Below are 21525 nucleotides of genomic sequence, written 5' to 3' on the forward strand. Positions count from 1 at the left end.
TCACAATCCAAACAAATTCAAACTTGGAATTTTGAAACACTCGATTGTTTCAAGTATCACACAACCCGAGCATAAAAAGCCAGAAAGAAGAGAAAGAAGCGTTAGTTTTATAGAAGCTAGTGAATCTGGATCTATATTTAAGAACAAATAGGATTTATAGTCTGATAAGCACTAGTTTGAATACAAGCATGTATGTAATATTGAATCTAGCAATTAAATATCAGTTAAATTAGGATTAAAATTTACTAAAGATGTTTAATTTTGACATGTTTGACAATCATAGTTATAAAATTTAATCAAATAGTGCTCATTTGCAGAAAATCTCAACAGAATCACACCCTTCAACAAAGACTGACTGCATGGCAGATAGCTTATTTATATAAAGATTGCTTTAGCAAAAAGTTTAAATAGCTTGCTTGGGTTAAACAAATATTATATTGCTTAAGCATTCAATAATATTTTACATCCAGGCCATATAAGAGAGGGGTAGTACAACACCCGCTTTAGGATCAACCATTTCTCCAAGTATCAAAGACACATTCAACTCCTTCTCCTTTGATATCCCATTATCAGTGAGCATATCACAGTTGGCTAGACTATTTCTAAGCTCAATTCCAAAGAAACGTGCTATTTCATAAATATTCTCAGCACTTGCAATCTTTAAGAATTCACTTAAAAACATATTCAATGGCCCATTAATACCTTCATTTCCAAATATAACTTGAAGGGATGGTCTAAAATAGAACTTTCTTGAGATTCTAAAAGAATCATTTATGCAGAGTGGCATAAACGAATTTCCGCTAGGATCAAGATAGAGATTTTCATAAGGAGTATAGTTAATTCCAAAGAGATAAAAGAAGCAAATGATGGAGCCATAGGAATTGATGAAGTTGCGTTTAAAAACATAGAAATCATTATAATTAGGAATGAAACTGAGTAATTCTCTTTTGAGAGTGTTTTTCCAAAGTTGGATAGAATCACAGAATGCAGTAAGAGGGGATTTAAATTGTCTGCTAGTGAGATATTCAGTAAATACCGAATGAAGGGGGGTTCCATCCTTTAAAAGACGACCCATCCAAAGGCATTCAACAGAATAATCAATTGAATTATGAACAGAATAAAAGATATTGTTGGACTTGACAGTAGGAATTGAAATAAACTTGAATCCCAGCCGTTCAAGATAATGATTCTTTATGCAAGAATCAAAAAGCTCCATGAACTGTAACATGGAAGAAGAAAGTGTAGAAGAGGAGAAGTTACTGTCAGTAAGATGAGTAGTAATTTTTGAAAGGGAGCCATCCGAGAGTCTTACATAGAAAATATCCGAGTGGAAATCTTCGATATATTCCATCAATTTGATATTATTATATTTACTGCGAAGGATTGCAAACTCACCAAGGAGAGGAACGTCCCTATCAAATCTGTGAATAGAACTGTCCTTTCTGAAGCCATACACAGAAGTGACATTTCTTTCAAATCTATGAATGGAATAGCCAAAATGGGAGTTTAAAATAGAAGAGAAGATTCCACTAACCAATGACTTAACATTATCTAAGTTCACAGATTGTAAATTAACAATACCATCGAGAATACCATTAACTTCCAATCTCATGCTATCCAATATACTCATATTACCGTTATTGTTGGCATTATACTTAGAGGATAACAGAAGCTTATCAAATATGGCAACTGACTCATAGGAACTCTTTAGCAATGGATTCTTTGATAATAAAAATTCAACACCAACACTTTTCTCAATCTGAGGAATAAAGAAATACAGCTTCTGATGTGAAAGATTGCTTAATTCAGTTGAGCTTATATTGGGAAATTTCAACAATTCCAAAACATAGGTTCTACTCTCATCAACACTCATTTCATTTATAATTTCAATAAGCTTAGAAATATAAGCTTGTTCAAAATCAGAGCCAGAAATTGAAGAAAGAAGAGTGAAAAATCCGTTGCTGGAAAGGTTGTCTATACTTTTTTCTTGTGTGTTTCTTAGCTTTAGTTTTTCCTTTAGTAATTCAAGGTCTTCCTTCTTATTTTCAATGATCTCAAATAGCTTACGACTCAAAGAGCCATACTTCTCAGCATCACTGCTCTTTCCCATTCTTTTTAATGCTTTGTAAGCCCAGTAATACAATCTACTCTTCTCTTCATTTGAAAACTTAGCTATGTTTAAAGAGTTAATCAGAGATACCATTGTATTGTAATCCTTAAGGTGAAATAGACTTTCTAAATCTAAGAGTATCCTTTGCATATTCTGGGACATCTCTACTGTCGTTATGGAAGTAACCTCGTTGAGGATGGAACATGATTTACCATATAGCTTTTCCTTAAACGTTTTCATAGCATATATACAGTTTAGTTTACATAGCTCACTACTTACCTTTTTCTTGTCATTATCAGAAACAGCAGTTAAGGCCCTAGTGAATATGAAGGATCTCCACTTCATAAATGTACTCCAATCAATAAGAGAAGAGAAGAATGAAGGATGTCTTATCATCCACATTCTAAACCTGCCATAAATCGACTCAGTAAGGTTATCCTTAATAATGATTAAGGATTCAACAATCTCAGAGGCAATTGAACAGAACATAAGTAATTTAGAAAACAGGGCAGTATTTCTAGGAATAGATAATATCAAAGAGAAGGAGCTTATTAGATTCCTAACATCCTCCAATATACTCTTATTATCAGTATTGGATAACTGAATAGTGTCTAAGATTTTTAGGAACTTGGATTCAATAAAATCAAACTCAGAAGGGATTTCTAAAGACGAATAGAAATACTGACCAACAGTAAGGTTATTGCTATTGGATGACACAATGCTGTATCTGTTGCTATTGTACATGCTGTTATAAACATTATTGGATATATTATTGTTGGGTAGGTACACACCATTCTCCTGGAGTATTCTTCTCATTTCCCCTTCAATTATGCTCACATCCTCCATTTTATAACTAGCTTGTCTAGACTCAATCTTCTTAAGAGTGTCTACACAGAACTGAAAAACATCTGTACTGTTAACATTTTCATTATAGCACATATCCACTAACTTCTTAATCTCTCTTATTCCAGAGTTGCTTTTGACCAGTCCAAGATACATTTCTCTGTCATTCAATTGATAATATTTAAGAGAGGGAGATTCAGGATTGAAGTAAAGGCTGCAGTCATTCACAGATAATCCTACACTAAGGAATGCTTTAATAAAAGGAAGCCTTATTCTAAAAGAACATTCAAAGTGAGTATTAAAGATATCGAGGAGGTATAAGAGATTATTCTGTGTCATATTACCAAATATACCTGTAAGCAATACTTCTATTGCAGTAGAATTATGTTTTGAAAGAAAGAAAGAGTCAAAAGCAATATGATAGGATCTATCAGTGAAAATATTAGATAAGGGATACATTACAGTAGTATCAACAGTATTACTTAGATTAGCATTTAGATACATAGTGCTATTATCAACCTCACTATTGACATCCATAATAGTATTGTCTACATTGCTATATCTATGATGAGGGGTACCACCTCTGTAGTAAAAGGATTTGTGGCTTGGTTTAAGTGCATTGTAAAGTAATACAGTTATGAAGTATTCTATCTGAGGATCTTCAATATTGCTATAGTTAAATACGTATATGTATTGTATAAGATTGAATATATCGGAAGGTGTGTGGTTAAATAGAATGTCCAAATAGCACATGCGAGTAATCCTATTCGAGGATAAAAGTCCTGAAAAGAATTGTCTTTTCAGGATATCAATTGAAAATGGCACAGTCTTAAAGAGATGAAGGACATTCAATTCAAAGGTATCCACGGGAATGTTGGAGGGCTTTTTCATACACAAGGAAATAGCTAGTTCAGGGTCACACACTTCAAAAATAAAAGGAAGATTATCGAACAAAGGTGGATAGGTAAAGTCATTATCAAATAGGTTATTTGAAACAAAGGAGCATATCTTGGTGGGAGCATATCTTATTAAAGAAGGGAATACTGAGTTAAATCTAAGAGTGTTGGGATATTTTGATCTAACCAAATTGTCAAGGGAGGATAGCAATATCTGATCATCCATAAAGAAAGCGGCTTGGGCTTCTAAACTATTTGTAGAAGAGAAAGTGGCTTTAGTCTTTAACTTATCCATAGAATAATTTAAAGAAAAATGAACGAATAGCTCAATAATTGACATTTGATTATTCAAAGAAGATTTTAGATAAATAGAAACAGGAAGAGCCAACCAGGCGATGACATTCTTGGAAAGAGTATATTCAAGGTTATTGTAGAAAATAGAAGAAAGAATGGTTCTATTAAAAGGATGAGCAGGAGAGAATATCAGTAAACCAAGAGGGGGAGCTTAATGAAAAAGGAGAAAGAGCAATGTCAAGGAGATCTAAGAGATAGATACTGTTTAGTTCTTGAAGCAGCTTTAGATTCAAAGAGTTAACACCAACAACGATATTGTTAGTGTCATGAATGTTGGTAATAGTAACACCAGCAGGGCTAATATGAGTACTGTTCCTTAAATATACATTAGTACTGATATGACTACCAATAAAAGCCTTATTATTGGTTATCTCTTGAATAGCAATTAAAGTACTCAACTCCTGTTTAAATCTGTCTGACACATTATTTGAACTTAGAATAATCTTAATTAAACTCCTATCAACATATCCAATTCTAACCAGTCTATGAGAGAATACACAAAGCTCAAAGAGAATTTCAGAGTTTTCTAAGAACTCCAAATTGGAGCATAAAAATGGAACTAAAATGTACTTGATTGTTCTAAATCTCATTTCGCTCCTCAAAACGGTCTTGATTGAGTTAACAAATGAGCTTACTCCAAACCTTTCTACGAGTAACTGTAAAGAAGGAAACACATACTTCCTTTCTTGATAGTTCAATTTAAAAATACTTTCGAAATATTCAATGGAAGGTTCAAATAAGCAAAGATAATACAAAGCAGAATAACGAATAGAAACGCTATTATGAACGATTTCCTTGCATTTTTCTAAGAGTTCCTTTGAGAATATTTTTAAATCACAGAACAAGTCAATGATTAAATGGAGACTATCAGAAAAGTAGGGTAACAAAAAGGAAATATCAGTGAGTGAAATGCTTGAATTGGAAGGAAACATAATGCTATGACTTGGTACCGAACGATTAATGAATGTCTTATGTTCTATAACATCAATGCTTTTATCATTAATGACATTATTTTTTTCATTACTATTGTTAACACCACCATTATTGCTTTTCTTATCATCAATAGCATTGCTTTTAGATGAAATTATGCTTTCACTTTCAACACTCTCCTCTTCAAAAAATAGACTATTTTCAGATTCAGAAGATTCTATTTGCTCCCCTGCATAAACAAAGATAGTCTCAGGTGAGAATCTCGGAAGTTCAGAGATATAATCAGGCTTTGAGAATTTCTCGAAGACTTTGAAATTGTTCTGAAGGAGGGGATCTGGAACTGGAATACCCTTTGATCTCAAGTAAAAAGCAACACATTTCTTTAAGAAAGATACGTCCACATCATTTAAATTGTTATTGCTTGCATTAATATTATTTGTATTGATTAAGCTTATATTTTGTTTGTGAAAACAATCAATCATCCAGTTACGAGTAGAAAGAGATTCCACTCCTATTAGTTTCAAAAGTAAGCTCTCGGAAGTGATTAAAAACCCAGTGTTGATTCTGTACAATAGCTCTATATCTTCCACAGAAAAGTTCTTGAAATACCAATTAACAAGACTTTCAATTTCATTCTCAATGCTGTGCAAGTCCCTGTAAACTAAGAGTACTGCTTTATTGTCATTGAATCTACACTTTCTTCTTCTCAAATATCGGAGAATATTGTATGCTGCCTTGGAAAAAACCAACTGCTCTCTGTATGAATGATTGTTATTTAAAAAGTCATTTAGGAAGTTAGTAAGAACATGAGCAATATCGTTATCAATAGGAATACAAAGGTCTACAAATTGATACACAAAGTCATTATGTATATGTTCAATAAGATACATAATAAGAGATTCCTGAATGGCCATGGGCTGTTCAAAAATACGAATGGAGAGAATGTTAAATATTTCAATACCCTGCTGGGTAAGACCAACAAGACCATCATTCCTAAGCAGAGGCAATTCAATAAGCTTAGAAATAAGAAAATCAAAGGAAGGCAGATCATATTCTAGGGAGTTTAAAATAATATCAAGAATAACTGAACGATGCTCTTTTGTCTGAGATGCATAAACTTCAATAAAATTTGTTTTGATGGCAGTTGACACATTACATTTATGGAAGAGATTTCGGAATATTCTAAAAGAATTAGGATTCTGAGATTGAAAGTTCCCATTCTTATTGACACTTTCAACGAATTTATGTCTCGCATCCTCACTGGAAAATCCTTCGAGGACAGCAATAGCTGGGAGATATTTCTTAGCAGGAGAAAGTAAATCATTAAATAAAGATCGAGAGTACTTCATTTTAAATAGAAAACCAAGATATTTTTCGATGGAGTAGGTATCTTTCTTGTCAATACTCTTTAAAAAGTTTTCAGCAACAGTCGGAAGGTTGTTTATCTTTAGAAGACTATTAGGATTGATTTCAAGAATTCTTAAAATGCACCTTTTATCCATTTCAGGTATCTGTTCTATAGGACAACTGAAATTAAAAAAAGAACACATTTCAATAACCAATGCTTTGAAATAGAAACATTCAGATTTTGTTGGTTTCTCCAAAGTATTCCTGAAGAGGGATGATGCAGGACTTTCAGATTGAAGTAGTATTTTTCCAATTTCCTGAGTAATTTTCAAGGATAGTTGATATACTCTAAAAGAGATGCATTTCCTGGTCTTAAACAATACAGCACAAAACATATCTATGAGAAATGCACTTTTAGGGCTGCCATTGCCAAGGGCATTGCTTAAACTGTTATCAGTTAGTTTCTGGTCAGTGAAGTTATTATTAAACCCATTACATTCGTTATTATTTAGATACGCATAAAGAACTATCTTGGTTTCAACAAGATTATTCAGAACATCAATTGCCCTGTCACTTTTTAAATCATTCTTAGAATAAATAAAATCAATCAATGCGTAGATCGTATTTAGAATGATGGCTGAAAAAGAAACATTTTCTTGCATAAACTCAAGAAGCGTAAAAGTAATATTGGGTGCATAAATAAGACCATCAGGAATGAAATCATAAAGCACTCTGGAATCTCTTAATAGGCTAGAACAGTTGAAGATAAACCATTTCATAAAATCCATAACAGATAAATTTTTATGCTTCTCTCCTAATAGAAGAAGTGAAAAAAGCACATCAGAAGCAGACTGATAGATAACAGTCATATCGTTAATGGCATTAGTTGTATTGTCATTAATACTTGTATTATCATTGTCATCAATGCTATTGTTAAACTCAGTGCTGCTGGAATATTCCATTTTAAGAAGATCCAGTAAATATCTAATAAGGGAATCTTTGACATATTCACAAAAATCAGGACTGACTGTTTTTAGGTCAATGTCATATGCTTTTAAAATTCTACTTGAGGATCCTTGATAAGGATTTTTTCTAATATCATACTCATAAATAAATTCATAGCCAGCAACAAGAGGGATATTCAATCTTCTCAACTTATTACACGGGATACTCAAGCTATCCTTAATACTATCTATATTGTTTAAATTACCATTATCAATATTATTAGCCTCTTTAGTTTTGAGTATCTTTAATACAGCTTCTATGTCTTGCTTTACATAATGACTATCTTCAACATACATGCATTCCTCTTTTCTACTCCCACCAAAACTTATTGAACATAGAATATTCTCAGAATTATCAGGAATATGCTCGTGTAGTGTACCACAAGTCAAGACCTCTCTATGTCTATTACTAATCCTAGAAAATACATTGATCCCCTTCGAAAAATTCATATCGCTTGTGCCTGAAGATTGAAAACTGGACTGTAGAATGCCATAGATATTTAGAAGGAGGTTATCCATGAGACCTTCTTCACTATCAAATTCTACAATATATTCGATATACTTTATTATAATATCCCTAATCTTTTTATTAGCATGAAGACCCGCAGACATGGCATTGAGGAGTACAGCATACTTTGTTACAAGAAGATTTAGGCTCACAGGAATATTAAAAAGTGCTTCTAAATAAAATGTATCAAATGTAAGGGTGTATGCATTATAAAGCTCCTTTACCGTTACCTCAAAGTAGTTATAGATGAAATATAGTCCAGTATAAGCAATATCGCAGTTTTTAACTTCAAGAAACATAGTATTCAATAGGCCCACCGCATCTCTTAGGGTTAAATGATAATCATTAGCATTATTACTGATATCTTTAAGATCAGTATGAAGGAGATAATCATATATAACAGAAAAATACTCTGAAAATTCAGACTTGATGTACTTCTTATCAATCTTGAAGAACCAATAGGCCAAAGGTAAAATCTTCTGATAAAAATCTAAAGATCTGAATTGAGACTGAGTAATATCATGATGAATAAGAGCATTGGCTGCTTTAATAAAGATACAGCTAATTTCAGGAACATTGAGGAGTACAACCCAAGAGTATACCTGAGAGTAATACTTAATAAATAGACTGTCCACAATGCAGAGAATGATCTTTTCAAGACTTTCAGGATGTATCTCGTTAAAAAGATAAAGGTAATCAGTACAGGGTAGCTCCCTGGTTAGAGGAAAGAGAAGAAGATTACCTAAAATGATAATCTGCTCCCTTTCAAAAGGCTTATTTTGTAATTGTAGAAAGGAACAAGACTTTATGAGAATTTTAAGATACTCGATAAATCTATTTGAAACTCCGTCATCATCTTCAGAATATAATGCCATTATATCTTTATGGAAGTATTCAGATGGACTTATAAAATCATTATTAATGTTGTTATTAACATTGCTAATGGGCAAATGTAAGAGCGTGTATATCTTGTGAGCTATCTTAATGTGCCTATTAACCATCATTCTCATTTCATTCTGTTCCATTGGCACTTTTAACGCATTGGTAAAGTTTATGCTCAGCGCATAAATACAAGAATGAAGAAGAGGAAGAGCTTTTCTAATAGGAAGATATTCACAGATACGTTGATCAAACTCAAAGTGAACGATCTTGGAAATGCCAACACACCCTTTAACTAATTCAGAAAGAAAATACAGATTGAGTATTTGCAAAGGCTCATAGTCAGTGTGAAGATAAAGATTTTTAAGGAAGTATCTGTCAATATTGTACACCAAATCCTTTCTAACATGGAATGTATTGAGTATTGTTTTAAGAATATCTCTTCTAAGATGATAGCAATCTGAGGGCGATATATTCACAAGAGTGTAACTTAGATCAGGAATCAAGGCACATATAAAGTGATTGATGGGAATATTTACGAGATTGATAAACTTAATTAGATTGATTCCCATCGAACAAAACTCACAGACAACTTTTTTGCTTAAACAGAACTTTTCAATGTGTTTTTGAGTAAAATATAGTCGTAGAGCCGAGGCCATTAAGCAAATTATCTCATCGTAATATTCTACTGGTAAATTATACTTCTTTTGAAAACTGTTTAAATAATTCAGGACTTCAGAAACAGCAAAGAATCCAAGTTCACACCTCGAATTATCCAATCCATCTGAAACAGGTAATTCATTCCTAAAAAAGGAGCTGAGGCATTTTAAATGCCTTTCATAATTTACATGAATGTCAGAATCTAACAGAGGAAATAATATTTTCAGAGAAAGATACCTATTAAAAATATTCTCTGTTTGGATCAATTCATAGATAAGTTCCAAAAGGAATGAATTAGAATAATTTTTGTATTTAAGTTTCGAAAGTAGACGCATAAAGAAGACTCTCATGTCATTTGATTGACCAAAAGTCATAGCAGAATCAGGAGGAAGATCCTTAAAAATCTGAGCAGCAAAAGGTATAATCTCATCCAAAAATGCACCTGGACTTTCCAGAACATCAAGAAAAAAGGATTCAGTGGTTATCTTTTTAAGTTCTTCTATTTTTTCGAAGTTAGACTTATTACTTTGAAGGATAAATTCTAGCATTAGGGTATGCAAAAATTTTATTTTACAAACAAGACAATGAAGTGCAGCTACAAAGATGGCCATTTTAATAAGACGATATAAGGATTATTAATAATGATAAGCATTCATGGTTTATATAAACAAAATATATTGTTTACTAGCTTCGTACGATTGATATGTTATTATGGTTATTTAACCATAATTTGATTACATATAAATCTGTCATATAAGTTTTATTGTAAAATATATTGTAGTATATAACAACTACATTATCGTATTGATTTTTTTACATCCTTGCCCATGGATAGGGCTGAACCCTCTTCTGTAAAAAAGATTCTGTTCAACGGTGAAATATGTGCAATAAAGGTCTTAAAGAAGGACATCAACAATAGCAAAGAAGCAAATAGCATCGACAATCCACATACCAACAGTAATCACACTGCTCTTAAAGAAATATCTATACATAAAGCATTAAAACACAAATTCATTGTGAAGTACATCACTCACTTTGACAATGCTACTTCTTTCAACATAATAATGGAGTATGTAGAATATAATTTAAGAAATCTTATCATTCCAGAAATAGGTCTTGATCCAATAATAGGGCACATGATCTTTGTTCAACTATTGGAGGGAGTAAAATATCTCCATTCAAATGGAATATGCCACAGAGACATAAAGCCAGACAATATTCTCATGGATAGAAAGGGGAATATAAGATTATGTGATTTTGGTCATAGTACAATGTTTAAACTCAAAGAATATCGAAGATTAAAGACAATAGCTGGAACACCTGAGTTTATGGCCCCTGAAATTTTGAAAAGGGATTATGATGGGCAAATGGCTGACATATTTTCAATGGGCATTACCCTGGTAAATATTCTTACTGGAAAATTGCCTTGGACAATAGCATCACCAACGGATAAACGATATGTTGCATATACGCAGATGAAATATCATTGCTATGATCCATTTAACAGAATTAGGGAACCTACTCTCAGATTGATTGAGGGTATGTTAAAGAGTGAATCTAAAAGGATTGCAATAAAAACAATTGAACAGGACCAGTGGGTAAGACATTCAACCAGTCTCATCGACTCTTTTACTGAGATGAAGTGTAAAGATCCTAGTTTTTTGAACGATGTTGAGAGTGCAGTCATAGATTTACATTACACTCAACCAGATATTTTGAATAGCCGAGGATGTAGTATTTTAAATAAGAAATCCCACATTAACATTTCTCAACCTGTCAAATCTATTAATCAACCCACACTTTATCGATTTTATGTGGATGGAAACTGTAAGACATCAATCAATTCTATTTTAAGTCTTTTAGAAAATATGGCTGTTATATGCCAAAGGAATTCAAACGGAATACTTTTTTCAACAACGGATACAAAAAGAAATAAATTGATGGGGGAAATAATAATACAGGAAATTAATGGAAGTAGTGTCATTACAGTAAGAAGAACGAAGGGGGATTTGGTTGAATTTAAGAAGTTTTTTTTATACCTGAACAGCCACATAGCTTAATATGAATACACTTTATTAAATAAATAGTAATAGCAAGGCAAAACTCTAATTAAGCTTAATATACATTCAATCAACTTAATTATATTCAAGTATAATTTATTAAATCAATCAATATTATAATACCAGTACATATGTGGAAGACAAATAAGGTTTCCCATTCACTCTTTCCAGTTATGATGGCACTTTGTGCATTGATAAAATATTGTCATAGGCTCATCAGCTGATCTTGTTTGTATTTCTACAAACAATGCTTCTCCATTGGAGCACTTTTGACATTTAATCTGACACTTATTTGCATATTTCAAATCTTGTTCTTTTCTCAGTACTTTTTCAATGATTTTTACTGTGTTAGATTGAGTGAATGAGAGTGTTACATTCAATTTGTAGAAGTAAGGACAAGTCGTGCAAATTAAATGTACACTTTGTTGATGTTCTGGCAATAGAAAATTGTTACAGAAAGGACAGAAATGCATAAGTTTTATTTATGGGTAGAATGAAAAACAAATTAACAACCGCACACAACAGTAGACATTCTCGAATATACTGTTCTAGTACTATTTAATTAACAGTCATAGTACAATATATTCACATTAGACTGTTAAAATGTCAAATTCATCCATGTACGTTTTAATCAATCACTGTGAGCCGTTCTATTTTAGAAAATGCATCCATGCAATAGTCTGTCTTTAACACGAATAGTACAATGGCTGTGTAGAACATACATACCAGTAGTGAATAAAACAAACTTGACAAGGTGTATGCCATTAAGGCTGTCAAAAGTAATATCAAAGTATAAATTAAATAATATATAAAATAAGAAATATACCAGCCGTACTCATCTATTACAATGCTAGTAACGCATAAATTCTATATAAATTTATTTTTCTGCCTATAATTCGCTATATTACAGTACACCTTTGTTTATTTTGTTTATGCATATTTTCTAAAAATTCAAACTTTGTATCCCCCATGAATGTCCTGGCCAGAAATAACATACAAACTATGATATATACCTACAAAAGAAACTACAGAAAACTGAGGATATTTTATATCATTCTTTCCACTTTTATCCTCACATTTTTTGTTTTAAAATTTTTTAAAACAGGGGAGCTTAAGCTAAGCATGAGAGTCACGGAATACATAAATAACACGATGGATAGAATTTTAAAATACAAAACTAGAGAAAAGCAGAATGAAGAGTTCAGAAAACTGGCACCAGAACATCCATTAGAGCCCATAAGAATGACGTTGACTACTGCTGTGTTTAAATACACAGGAGTAACCCCAAATGTCATTTTAAAGAGGATTATATATAATCCTTCTAATAAACTAAATGAAGACTACATGTCTAAGTGCTTGTCTTCTCCATATCTTTGTAGAACAATCAAAACGTACAGGACCAGGAGAACCGTAGAAGATGGGAGTGAGCAGATACTTATTTGGATATTCTTCGAATTTTTAGATATTAAGATTTCACAAAGAACGGTAAATGGGAATGAGGAGACAATAAGAAAAATACTAACGGATGTGTTGAAGGGTTTGGAATATATGCACTCTCACAGCATTGCACACTTGGACATGAAAATAGGAAATATAATGGGAAAAGCAACGGAGAAGGGAATAGTGTATAAGTTGATAGATTTTGGATATTCTCAACTTATGCCTAATACAGGATCAGTTGTAATTCCTAGGAAGAACTACGGAACGTATCCGTACAAGGCACCCGAAGTTGTATTCAAAAATGAGCATGGACTTAAAAGTGATATTTGGTCCTTGGGAGCCATTTGCTGGTTCCTCTCATTGCAGTACACACCATTCTACTTGGATGGGTTTGAAAAGGATTTGCCTAGCTATCGAAGATTTTTAAAAAAGAGGACAGATAACCCAGAAGATAGAAACAACCACAAATTTGTATTCAGTAGGAATTCCAGCACAGAACTTAAGGATTTTGTAAAAAGATGTATGCAGGTTGAGCCTGAGCTTAGGCCTACCGTCTCTGAACTACTTAGCCATCCATTCATTAAAGGAGAAAGAGCAAACGGAATTCTGGAATCAGAAGATGAAATAGAAGAAGGGACGTACGAGGATTATTCAACTGAATCTATTACATATCAATAAATAATATTAAAAATAAAGGCAATATCTTTATTTTAACAGTACGTGTGTAATTCTGTTTGATAGAAAGGTATTGTACTGTGAAATCAAAAGCATCCTCACAATCCATTATATTTTATTATACCCATTTTTGTCACAGAGCGTTGTTTTGGTCTTGCATTTTTTACATGTAATTGTGTATTTATCATTTTCAAGTCTTCCTGTGCAATTTACTTTCAAAATGAAAGTCCTAGAACATTTATAGCAAAATATTGGATTTTCTTTATCAAAGCACAAAGCTATCTTGGAATTTATAAACTCACCTGCTTCTTTGGAATGATAAATGTCTTCCAGTCTAAGCAGATACTCAAGCTTAGGATTTTTCATTTGACTAGATGGGCAATACTTTGTTAAGTAAATTAATGCACTATATAGAAGTATGTTTGATGCATACATTACTTGTGCATAGTGCATTAATTTACTTGTCTTTTCATTCATAAAAATCATTCATACTACACTCAGTGAAAAATTTTTAGAAAATTTTTATACCCTCAATGGCTACTGAGACAGAAGAAACAAGTGCACATATGGGTGCAAGAGCCGAAATAAAAAATCCACTGCAGGACCACACTGTTGGAATAGTTTTCATTTTTAGCACCAAGAACTGCACAATTATCCAAGTTACGGATATTACTGGTAGGGATACTCTTGTTAAAGTAAGTGGTGGCATGAAGGTTAAGTCTAAGAAAGACGAAGGATCTCCATATGCAGCCATTCAAGCTGCCCAGGATGCAGCCGAGAGAGCTATGAAGTGCGGTATTACAGCATGCCACTTTAAAATCAGGGCCAGAGGTGGTATCAAAAGAAAGAGCCTTGGCGCAGGAGCCCAGGCTGCTATTAGAACATTTGGGTCTTCTGGAATAAAAATAGGAAGGATTGAATGTGTTACACCAGTTGCTGCTGATGGAACTAGGAAGAAAGGTGGTCACAGAGGACGTAGAGTATGAGTAAAGATACTTTTTATAAGCTATATTGTATTGCTCTAGCTATAAGTTGTTTATAAAATATGATAGAAGGCCAGAAGGGTGCTTCTGGCAAAGCATACATTTTTAATATAATATAATTTATACTAGAACACTACCAAATCAGCTATTTTGAGTTTATTTCTGTTCTTTTGTTACCTTTAGCAAAAACAAACTACCATTTTGTGAGTATTTCTCATCGCTCGGACTGATTATTGAGTCATTTGCAGTGTAAAAATTGCCATTGTACTTAACCCACCAAGTATAATGCCCACTTACCATTTCACTACCTTTATGACAAATACACCCAATAATTTCAAATTTAGTGCTATTTGCACCATCTTTTAATTCAAAAACACTTGAATTTATGGGATCTTCTATTTTAATACACTTTTGATCGTCATGCTTGTATCTTCCAACACTCAAAATTAAGAAATCAGAGAGCTTTGAGAAGTAACACCGAGAATAAGTCTCATTCCCACATTTACAAGCAATTCTACTAGACTCAATTTGAGATTCAAGGCTTTTTTTAATACTTTTTGTAAAAGGTGTATATAGTATTTTGCCTTCTAAATTAACAATATCAGGCTGGCTGCATTCTAAACAGTGAGCACTTACTGGACGAATTGTATTTGTTGGACAGTTAATAACGGTCTTTATTTGATAATCAAATCTATCTGTAATTTTGGGTAGTAGCATACACTCTTCAAAGCATTCCAGTCTTTCTAAAAGCTTTTGAAGGAATTCAGAGCAATCTTCCTGATCTCGTGCATTAAAATACCCCATCTGTTCATAAATACAATCTAGCAGGCCAGTTATCCTAACCGATCTTATCTCATTTTTAACCATCTTCATTTCATTAAGAATTTTAATTAACTGACAGGCAAGACAGGTTGATGGATTTGAATCACAGATCATAAAGTGATCTGAAAGGTCACAGTCCTTGAAAGATTCACTTAGCAAATGAAGAACAGAGGAGATATAGCAGTTTAAGCCTTCATTCACTATTCCTAGAATATCTGATTTGACTGATGCGTGTGTTATGGACGATAAATCATCAAAAGTCTTTATTTCATCATTTTTCACTAATATTTTTAACTTTAACGGATTTTGTACAAAATTTTCACAAACATAGCAGAATGTATCTCCTTTGCCTCCGCTAATGGAACTTATAAGAACAACATTTGGATGAGGATTGTTGTATTGGTTTTTTTAGTAGCTTCAAAATGGCTCAACGCATGACCATTTCCTTTTATACCCTCCTGTTTACGCCCACATCCTACATACCCACACTCCAGGCATACCCACAGATTTTCACTAAGCTCACATTCCTGGCATTTTATATTTTTTATATCAAAATCACAGGAGATATTATTTGAATCATAAATGTGAGAACATTCATTCGATGCATTTGATTTTATCATTCCATTCTTTATTTTTATGTTTATTCTTTTTTCTAAATCACCTACGTCCTCCTTGCATTTAATCTTAACATTTCCATTACAAAGAAAGAGAGAATAATGAATATCACATCCAAACTTAGATATATGCATGCTTTTATGATCATTGCAGAGGGAATTGTTACAAAAACACACTGAGATTCCATCCAAAACTCCCTTGTAGCAATAAGCACAAGTATCACTGAATTTTGAAAGGTCAGACATGAGGGTGGGTATAAAAAATAAAATAAGGTCTAAACAAGAAATGGCAATAAAAATAGCATTGAGGTAATATTGGAGAAAACAATAGAGCAGAGATCAAAGCTTAATTTTGCTTCACTTTATTGTTTTAGTTTGATCCACTGTAAAATCCATGAAATTCTTTTTGAAGCTTCCTTGATTTTTTTGATGGTAGCATATCTTTAACCGTTGACCAACTATGTCTCACATAGTCTGGAAAGCCTAAAAATTTATTATACTTGGATTTAAGCCACTCCTTTGTAATGGGATCGCTTGTATATCCACTACCGCAGTTGTACCGTGCAACACTTGCATCTCTTACAACCTTGGCAACAATGCTTGCACCACTTACAACCTGATATTTTGAATCGGCTTTATTTTCAATCACAAAATTTAGGCTAAAGTACTTCTTTAGTGTTTTTTTATATTCTTCATTATTTCCCAATCCATCAATATATACGGTTTTTACATTTGGACACTTTGAGACAAGATCTTTGAGTAAGTAAATGACAGCTTCCTTGGCTATTTCATTCAAGTTCATTGAGCCTGCTTCCATGTGTGATGAAATATATGCTGGATGTATTTTGTAGCACGAATAGTTTCTCATATTTTTGAAAAAGTGTTCTCTGGCAACCGGTGTTAGAAGTTTGGAATCTTTGTAGTGTGATATCTCATTTTCAGAGGCTACGTAGAGCCCATAGACCATTGGGCCTACAACTGGTCCTCTTCCAGCTTCGTCTATTCCAGCCATTATAATTTCTTTTGTTGGTATTATACAGGAGTAGAATTCGTTCAGTTTGTTAAGCATGTATAGTTTTTATGATGCCTTGAGAGGTCAACTTTGAGCAAGTGTAAAATGGCATTGAAAAATTTTTACAATCAATTTATCTAATGATGTTTATTTAGTTATATCAAAGCATTGCCAATAAAATAGGCTGTTATCTATCCATAATATCAATGTGCCAATAATAACCTTAATAGGCCATATGACCACTTAATGATACTACTAGTTTGTGTCTAAAAGACATATTAATTTAAGAACACACAAATTTTTAGCTATTAAACAACATAAAATCCATCTTTGAATTAAATAATAGCACTGTTAATATTGTGTGTACTCATCACAGTTAATTTTATTTTCTTAAAATATTGTCAATTCTTTCAATAGTATCCGTCTCATTATTAAAGAGTCTATAAAAAAGAGACGGATGAATGTTTTTGTGATTATGTAATTGAAAAGAGAAATAGTTTGAAAGGGACGACACGTCCCTGCCAACATTTTCTTTGATTTTCATGTCATGCTGGTTGATAAAGTAATTTTCAACAAAGGTGAATGGTGAAAATAAATACCTTGAAAATCCCACATTTAGGTACTCTTCAGTGAGAAGATGAGCACAAATGTGGTGAATATCATTGCTACAGAATACTTTTAGGAATCTCTTATCAAAGTATATCACTAAACATGCAAAAATTAAATTTTTTGCAAATTGTTGAAGAAGATAGTACATGGAAGCGTATCCATCAAATTTAAAAGCTTCGAACTGCAGAAACTCATAGATTCCCTTGCTATGATCGGAGATATGGCCTTGTACTAGAAAGAATTGATCGCTAGGCATAGATATGGGCAGTACTTTCACGTGCTTAGAGGCTGTTTCGAAGTGATAAAAGCCTAGTTTTTTCAAAATTAATGAAGAATTAATTTCAGACTTTACAGAATGATAAACCAATTTCATAGCAAGGAAATAGGCTATTGGAAATGTTGTGCATGCCATTCCATGTGTTATTCCTAGAACTATGGGCGCAAGATGATGAAACCTCTCTTCTAGGAATATTTTAAAACGAACTTCAAAGGGGGCCCATATAAGAAGTACAAAAACAGGCCAAATGTAGTCTAAAATAGATGATTCGTTCACAAAAAGATTCCAAATCCACTTAGACTCAATACATCTGACACATACACATTGAATTTCAAGCAAGAAAATCTCAAAGCTCGTAACATTGAGAAATTTTGGGAACAAATACAAAATAGAAGAAATGTGGCATAAGACAAAAGATCTCAGTCTAGAGCTGAGAGCTATGGCAATCAGCCAAACACAGACAATTGCCATTCCCATATGCAATGAAAGATGACATAGTGTATGGTAAATGCTTTCCTCGATGTGGTGGAGGTGCTTTTCTTTCAAAATAAGCTTGGAAAAATTTTTGTATTGACTTAGCTTTGTGTTGAGAGAAAGGACAAGCAATATCTGATAGAAACACTCTACTAAAAGGTCAATCAATGGGATTAATCCCATAAACACCATATTGGATGCTTTGAGCATTGATACTTTTCCTTCGGGGTAAAAAACTTAAAAATGCAAAAATTTTAGAAAATAAAAAAAGAAAAAACTCTAGCAATAAAAAAGATTGTGTGTTGCTAACAATTCCGATTTACGGATATTTGGTATTATAGTTGATAACAAAGATAGATTTTTGACACTTGCCTTCTCTATTACTGTACAATAATGATATAATTTAAAAATTTTCTGCAGATCTTCCTTTAAGCTTTTAAAGATCCGTAAGTAAACGCGACTTGCTTCGAAGGCATAAAAGCAAAACGTTTTTATCAGCCCCAGTAAAACTTTCTTGTTCTGCCAACTTTTCTTTATACTTAAAAATTTTTCAAATCTAAAACCACACAAATGGATATTTCAGCAACAGAACTTAACAATGAGTTCAATAATGCCAAAAAAGATGAGCTGTTTCGTATTAAATCCGAAAACTCACCTTTCAAGCTTTATAGAACAGTGACCAATCTTACATCGAAGAACCTCCATCCCTCAATTACTGTGTTGAAGGATATACCATATCTTTTACTTCCATCTGACAACTCATATGCAGTATATGAGCTACAGAGCTTAAGACTTCAGTTCCTTGGCCCTACATTTCCATCTATTTCATGTATTGCGCAATCTGGTGCATTTGTGTATGTCTGTTGTATTGATATACTCTTTAAGACATTTAGAGGAGAAATTATTGGGAAAACCAAATTTCCAAACATTTCAATATCCAAAATGCTTGTTTTTGGATCGAGCTTTATATTAAAATCAGACTACGAGCTTATTATTTGTGAATGTAAAGAAGCCAATCATATTAATGATAATCAAGCAGACATCCACGAAGCTAAATATGACCCTGTTGAGGAGAAAGGGACAAATAGGCCTATTAAATATGAAGAAGAGTTTTTAAAGGAATGCTACAGACTAAGCTTCTCAGGTAGTAAAATTGTTGATATTTTTCATCCACATAGTTACACCAACAAAATTCTCATTAGCTTTGAGGACGGATCATCTCAATTGTATAACATCAGCACAAATAGAAAGATATTTGAATATTCATTTGGCAGTGCTATTGCCATGGCTCAGACATCCGTTGTGGATGTTGTCGGCTTGGTGATGAATAATAGCCTTATAAAGATTTACAATCTAAAGAAAGACAAGCTAATTTTCGAAATCACAGAGTATATTGGAAAGAATATAAGAAGAATAGACTTTAAAGACAAAACAGTGGTGATTGTGGGGGATAGTTTGGCTATTTATGATCTCGAAATTAAGAAAGAAATCTATAGAAGACCTGTTGCCTTCTCTGGACTAATGATCAATAATGATATGGCATTGATTACAACAGGCAGCTCTTTTGAAATATTAACACTTGATGATCTCAAAATATTAAAGACCAGGAAGATTTTAAATGAAGGAATAAAGCAGATATTTAAGTATACACCAAACGAAGTAGTGTTGGTTTCAAATGACAAAGTATTTAAAATGAACATTTATAGGGATGAAATGAACGGTTTTTTGAAGTCCAAAACTCCAATCGAACGTCTTAGCATAGACTTCAACGTCAATTCAGAAATAGAAAATCCTAATATTATAATTTATGGCGAGGGAAAACTGTCTTATATTGACAGTAATTGTAAATATCACAATTTAATCACTCAAAAGTGTAGTTTTGTGCGAGTGTTTAGAGATTTTTGTGTTTTTGGTACAAAAACTAAGGTCGTTGTAATGAATCTTGTGTCTAAACGTGTTGTGTTGGCACTTCCTGTACCACTAGGCAAGGAAGTAATAGATGCATGTCTGGATAACTACTCGCTCACTGTACTGTTTTCTAATACAATGTGTAAATATAATCTAGACATGGATGTGATTTTCCAGTATGAACTGCCAAAAAGTATAAAAAGTGGGCGTCTTGACTGCTATGATAAATTGTACTTTATAAACGACCATTCGATGTTAACTGTCATTTCGCATGAGGACTGTCTCAGTAAAAAGGCTGAAAATGGATGCAATATTGGTAACAACAACACCACTGAATACAATAGAGACATACCCAAAGCAAAATCAAACGGAATGAATAGCATTGTCTTTAGAACATTTGATATTACAAAATTTACTGTCGATTCCTCTTGCAATGTACTTGTTGGCATCAAACATACTGAAATTTTGATTTTTGACATTTCGACTGGCAATCTTCTTGAAACAATCTCCACTAATAAGAATCTTATTGATATTGCCATTTTAGACAATTTTAAGTTTATCTGTGCCCTTGATTCTGATTCTCAAATACATCTCCTATCTAATCTTTCGCATTTCAACGCCACTACTGATTCATCCACTCTAAGTGCTACGATAACGTCGTATGAAGTACCGGTTGTGAAAAAAGAAAGCAACTTTTATAAAGACTTGGTGCTGTACAAGTCCTTTACTTCTAAAACTGACCATGACCTTGTTTTAAAGGGATTGACAAAGCTCGAAGTGAAGGAATTGCTGGAAATTATCAGAAAGAATATTCAAAAAGACTTTTTTGCCTCTCAAAAATTACTCAATAAACTGTTGTTGTACAAGAATAGTATAATAGAAGCGACCGATCTTATTGAAATAAAAGAAGAGGTTAATAGAAAATTTAAGGAGATTGAAGAGAACATTTTAAAGAGCATAGGTATGCTTGACATACAAAAAACTATTGAGTAACACAGTTCAATCAACATTAAATAAATTAATACATGCCCGAGACAAGCAACATAAAGTATTTTTAGGGGGTGTAACTGTAAAAGATTACAAATAGCTTTTAAGCTATTCGTCCACGACAGAAGACAAT

At 32.8% G+C, this 21525-nt stretch overlaps 11 protein-coding genes across 11 annotated transcripts; 4 read left to right on the top strand and 7 right to left on the bottom strand.

Moving 5' to 3' along the window:
- Positions 1-460: 460 nt before the first annotated feature.
- Positions 461-4189, bottom strand: VICG_00677 (uncharacterized protein; the record flags this gene model as incomplete). The annotated part of the gene is made up of 1 exon (XM_007604066.1): positions 461-4189. The coding sequence occupies one exon, from the start codon at positions 4187-4189 to the stop codon at positions 461-463; it is 3729 nt and encodes a 1242-aa protein (XP_007604128.1).
- A 118-nt stretch (positions 4190-4307) lies between these two features.
- On the bottom strand, positions 4308-10079 carry VICG_00678 (atypical/PIKK/TRRAP protein kinase; the record flags this gene model as incomplete). The annotated part of the gene is made up of 1 exon (XM_007604067.1): positions 4308-10079. One exon carries the CDS (start codon positions 10077-10079, stop codon positions 4308-4310), a length of 5772 nt encoding a protein of 1923 aa, XP_007604129.1.
- A 279-nt stretch (positions 10080-10358) lies between these two features.
- Positions 10359-11591, top strand: VICG_00679 (CAMK/CAMKL/CHK1 protein kinase; the record flags this gene model as incomplete). The annotated part of the gene is made up of 1 exon (XM_007604068.1): positions 10359-11591. One exon carries the CDS (start codon positions 10359-10361, stop codon positions 11589-11591), a length of 1233 nt encoding a protein of 410 aa, XP_007604130.1.
- A 158-nt stretch (positions 11592-11749) lies between these two features.
- VICG_00680 (transcription factor S) lies at positions 11750-12064 on the bottom strand (the record flags this gene model as incomplete). Its single annotated transcript, XM_007604069.1, has 1 exon — positions 11750-12064. The coding sequence occupies one exon, from the start codon at positions 12062-12064 to the stop codon at positions 11750-11752; it is 315 nt and encodes a 104-aa protein (XP_007604131.1).
- Positions 12065-12560: 496 nt separating this feature from the next.
- Positions 12561-13709, top strand: VICG_00681 (serine/threonine protein kinase; the record flags this gene model as incomplete). The annotated part of the gene is made up of 1 exon (XM_007604070.1): positions 12561-13709. The coding sequence occupies one exon, from the start codon at positions 12561-12563 to the stop codon at positions 13707-13709; it is 1149 nt and encodes a 382-aa protein (XP_007604132.1).
- Positions 13710-14239: 530 nt separating this feature from the next.
- Positions 14240-14692, top strand: VICG_00682 (uncharacterized protein; the record flags this gene model as incomplete). Its single annotated transcript, XM_007604071.1, has 1 exon — positions 14240-14692. One exon carries the CDS (start codon positions 14240-14242, stop codon positions 14690-14692), a length of 453 nt encoding a protein of 150 aa, XP_007604133.1.
- Positions 14693-14845: 153 nt separating this feature from the next.
- Positions 14846-15793, bottom strand: VICG_00683 (uncharacterized protein; the record flags this gene model as incomplete). Its single annotated transcript, XM_007604072.1, has 1 exon — positions 14846-15793. A coding segment is annotated over one exon (948 nt), but the record flags the coding sequence as incomplete, so codon positions are not given.
- Positions 15794-15876: 83 nt separating this feature from the next.
- On the bottom strand, positions 15877-16371 carry VICG_00684 (uncharacterized protein; the record flags this gene model as incomplete). Its single annotated transcript, XM_007604073.1, has 1 exon — positions 15877-16371. The coding sequence occupies one exon, from the start codon at positions 16369-16371 to the stop codon at positions 15877-15879; it is 495 nt and encodes a 164-aa protein (XP_007604135.1).
- Positions 16372-16495: 124 nt separating this feature from the next.
- On the bottom strand, positions 16496-17194 carry VICG_00685 (ribonuclease HII; the record flags this gene model as incomplete). Its single annotated transcript, XM_007604074.1, has 1 exon — positions 16496-17194. The coding sequence occupies one exon, from the start codon at positions 17192-17194 to the stop codon at positions 16496-16498; it is 699 nt and encodes a 232-aa protein (XP_007604136.1).
- Positions 17195-17519: 325 nt separating this feature from the next.
- VICG_00686 (uncharacterized protein) lies at positions 17520-18707 on the bottom strand (the record flags this gene model as incomplete). Its single annotated transcript, XM_007604075.1, has 1 exon — positions 17520-18707. The coding sequence occupies one exon, from the start codon at positions 18705-18707 to the stop codon at positions 17520-17522; it is 1188 nt and encodes a 395-aa protein (XP_007604137.1).
- A 360-nt stretch (positions 18708-19067) lies between these two features.
- Positions 19068-21398, top strand: VICG_00687 (uncharacterized protein; the record flags this gene model as incomplete). The annotated part of the gene is made up of 1 exon (XM_007604076.1): positions 19068-21398. The coding sequence occupies one exon, from the start codon at positions 19068-19070 to the stop codon at positions 21396-21398; it is 2331 nt and encodes a 776-aa protein (XP_007604138.1).
- Positions 21399-21525: the final 127 nt, after the last annotated feature.

Source organism: Vittaforma corneae, assembly GCF_000231115.1.
Source record: "Vittaforma corneae ATCC 50505 unplaced genomic scaffold supercont1.4, whole genome shotgun sequence".
NCBI lineage: Eukaryota > Fungi > Microsporidia > Nosematidae > Vittaforma > Vittaforma corneae.